Raw genomic sequence first — 2,188 nt, forward strand, 5'->3', positions numbered from 1 at the left:
TGCTGAAGATCAAAGCCTGGAAAGTGTTTGGGGGGTTCGCTCCTGGGGAAAGGGAGTTACTGAGATGAAGGGGTTTGCTCTTGAAGGGGTTGAGAGGGAGGCGAAGGATGGTGGTGAGGGACAGGGAAGCAGCCCTAGAGCTGTGGCTGCGCGGAGGGATGTGCGCCAGGCAGGGAGGCTGCAAGCAGCTGGCGTGGACTGGGCAGGACCAGGCAGCCCAGGACCAGAAGCTCACATACTGGGAGGGGGTAGGCAGCAACCCCTGGGCGGGGGCCTGCCTCCTGCCCAACCCAGCCAGTGTTCCAGGGCCACCGGAGTGGCTCCTCTGTGACCTCGCTGTGGAGCCAGCATCGGGGTGCACCATGCTCCACAGGCTCCTGCTGCTTGCCCTGCTGCTGGGGGCTGCCCTCCCGCGGCCCCTGCACCAGAGGTGATGGTGCTCCCCTCCTCCTCCTCCCTGCCCTGCTACCTGCAGAGGTACCCCCGGGCTCCTGGCCCAGGCGTGGGCTGGCATTTGTGGCACCAAGCCCTCAAGAGCTGGTCGGGCTGGGTAAAGACAAGCGGCGCATGGGCGCTCTTGTGCCAGCGTGGGTGAGTGCTGTAGGGCCTTGGCTCACTCCTGTCCCTGGTTATCCTCTGCAGGGTCAGCTACTCGGTTCCTGAGGACTTCTCTGCTCCCCTGGAGCTTCCACAGCAGCACTTTGGCCTGGTGGATGGTACAGCACCTTCCTTGCCCCTCCGAACTCCCTTTCCATGCGCTCGCTCCTCCAGGCGGGCAGTTGTCCCCAGCCCCGTGAGCAGCCCCAGGGCTGAGCCCAGCCTCTCCGCTCTGCCCGCAGATTATGGCATCAAACCCAAGCAGCCTCGCTTCAGGACCTGGGCAGCCCGGGAGCGGCCGGCGGGGCTGCGCAGAGCTGGCAAAAGCAAGCGTGATGAGCTTGACTTGCTAGAGTACTACTATGATGCCCGCTTGTAAGCCAGCATGCCCCTGTGCCCATCACAGCCCAGCTTCCAGGACGCCCCCCCGCCTGCCCTCTGCTGCTGCAGGACAGGGTAGGTGTGGAATGTAGGAATGGGGCGGGGGGGTGAAAGGGTAAGCCCTATTTTGAGTGAGGACTGGAGCAAATGACCTCCAGAGGTCCCTTCTGATCATCATACGATGATCTCTGGCCTCCGGGGATTGCAACTGGAGCGCTCAGACCAAACCTGAGAAGCTCCAGCTCCTCTTGGGGTCCCAAGGGAAGGAATGAGCCAGGGCCCAAACTCACTGTGGTGGGACACAAACAGCATGGCGGCCCTGCTCCATGAACCATCATATTTAATAGTTGTTGCCATCACAGCAGATCCAGCTGAAGCACAGAGACCGCTGGCTGCAGGGACCAGGAGAGCTCTTCTACCTCCACGGTGCTTCGCACAGTTCCCTGCAGGCTTTAGCCCTTCCCTGCCCCACTTCTGGCAGGGACCCAGCTCTGCGCAGGGGCTGAGCCCCACTGCCCTGGGGTGGTCCAGCCCTGCCGCTGCCTCTGCCACCTGCAGCTGGGGGGAAGGGGGGGGAAAGGGGCAGAGAAAGTCTCCCCTCCCCAGGGTGTAGTTACTGCAGAGAGGAATGGGGGTACTTTTCTCTCTTCCCAGGGCATGGATACAAGAGGAGAGGGTGGGGATGGGGGCAGAGGCAGGGGTGAGCTGTCTCAGCTCATCCTGGTGCTGGCATGCCTCTGGCAGAGGAGATACTGGGGCTCCTTCTGTCATTCCTGTCCAGCAGCCTTGTCCCCAGGGCCTGGCAGGGAGGCGATGCCTGCCCAGAGCAAGTCCATCTCCCAGGCATGAGCCAGCACACGGGTCTTCTTTGCTGTAGCTGCTGTGTCTTCATACTGCGAGAGTCTGACTCTGCCACTGCGTTAAAAGTCACCCCAGAGGGATGTGACGGGAAGCTGGGCCATGGTCACAAGGAGGAGATGCTGTCACCCCAGCCTGCAGCAGGAAAGGGCCCAAGCACGCTGCTGCCCACCCCTCCGCTGCTCACAGGCAGGGCACCCAGCGGGTGCTTCTCCAATAGAATAAACTAAGAGTATTTTGTACAATAAACACAATTTGTCCAGCCCTCCCCCCTCCCGTCCCCCCCCAGCCCCAGCCCGAGGAAGGGGAGTCATGAAAAGAGGCGGCGCTCCGGGCCCCGGGGAGCCCCGCC

At 62.5% G+C, this 2,188-nt stretch overlaps 1 protein-coding gene across 1 annotated transcript; it reads left to right on the plus strand.

Annotated features, from left to right (window-relative positions):
• Nucleotides 1-362: 362 nt before the first annotated feature.
• LOC103921720 (chromosome unknown open reading frame, human C11orf94) lies at nucleotides 363-976 on the plus strand. Its single transcript, XM_009329733.1, has 3 exons — nucleotides 363-430; nucleotides 649-716; nucleotides 840-976. The coding sequence occupies exons 1-3, from the start codon at nucleotides 363-365 to the stop codon at nucleotides 974-976; spliced, it is 273 nt and encodes a 90-aa protein (XP_009328008.1).
• The last annotated feature ends 1,212 nt before the right edge of the window (nucleotides 977-2,188 follow it).

This window comes from Pygoscelis adeliae, unplaced genomic scaffold, assembly GCF_000699105.1.
Source record: "Pygoscelis adeliae isolate BGI_AS28 unplaced genomic scaffold, ASM69910v1 Scaffold117, whole genome shotgun sequence".
NCBI classification, from domain to species: Eukaryota; Metazoa; Chordata; class Aves; order Sphenisciformes; family Spheniscidae; genus Pygoscelis; species Pygoscelis adeliae.

Bases quoted from the DNA above. Each gene is read 5' to 3' on its own strand.
- LOC103921720 (XM_009329733.1), top strand. From the start codon at position 363: ATGCTCCACAGGCTCCTGCTGCTTGCCCTGCTGCTGGGGGCTGCCCTC. The intron at 431-648 runs GTGATGGTGCTC...CTGCAGGGTCAG, and splicing joins CCGCGGCCCCTGCACCAGAG to CTACTCGGTTCCTGAGGACT. The intron at 717-839 runs GTACAGCACCTT...CTCTGCCCGCAG, and splicing joins GCACTTTGGCCTGGTGGATG to ATTATGGCATCAAACCCAAG.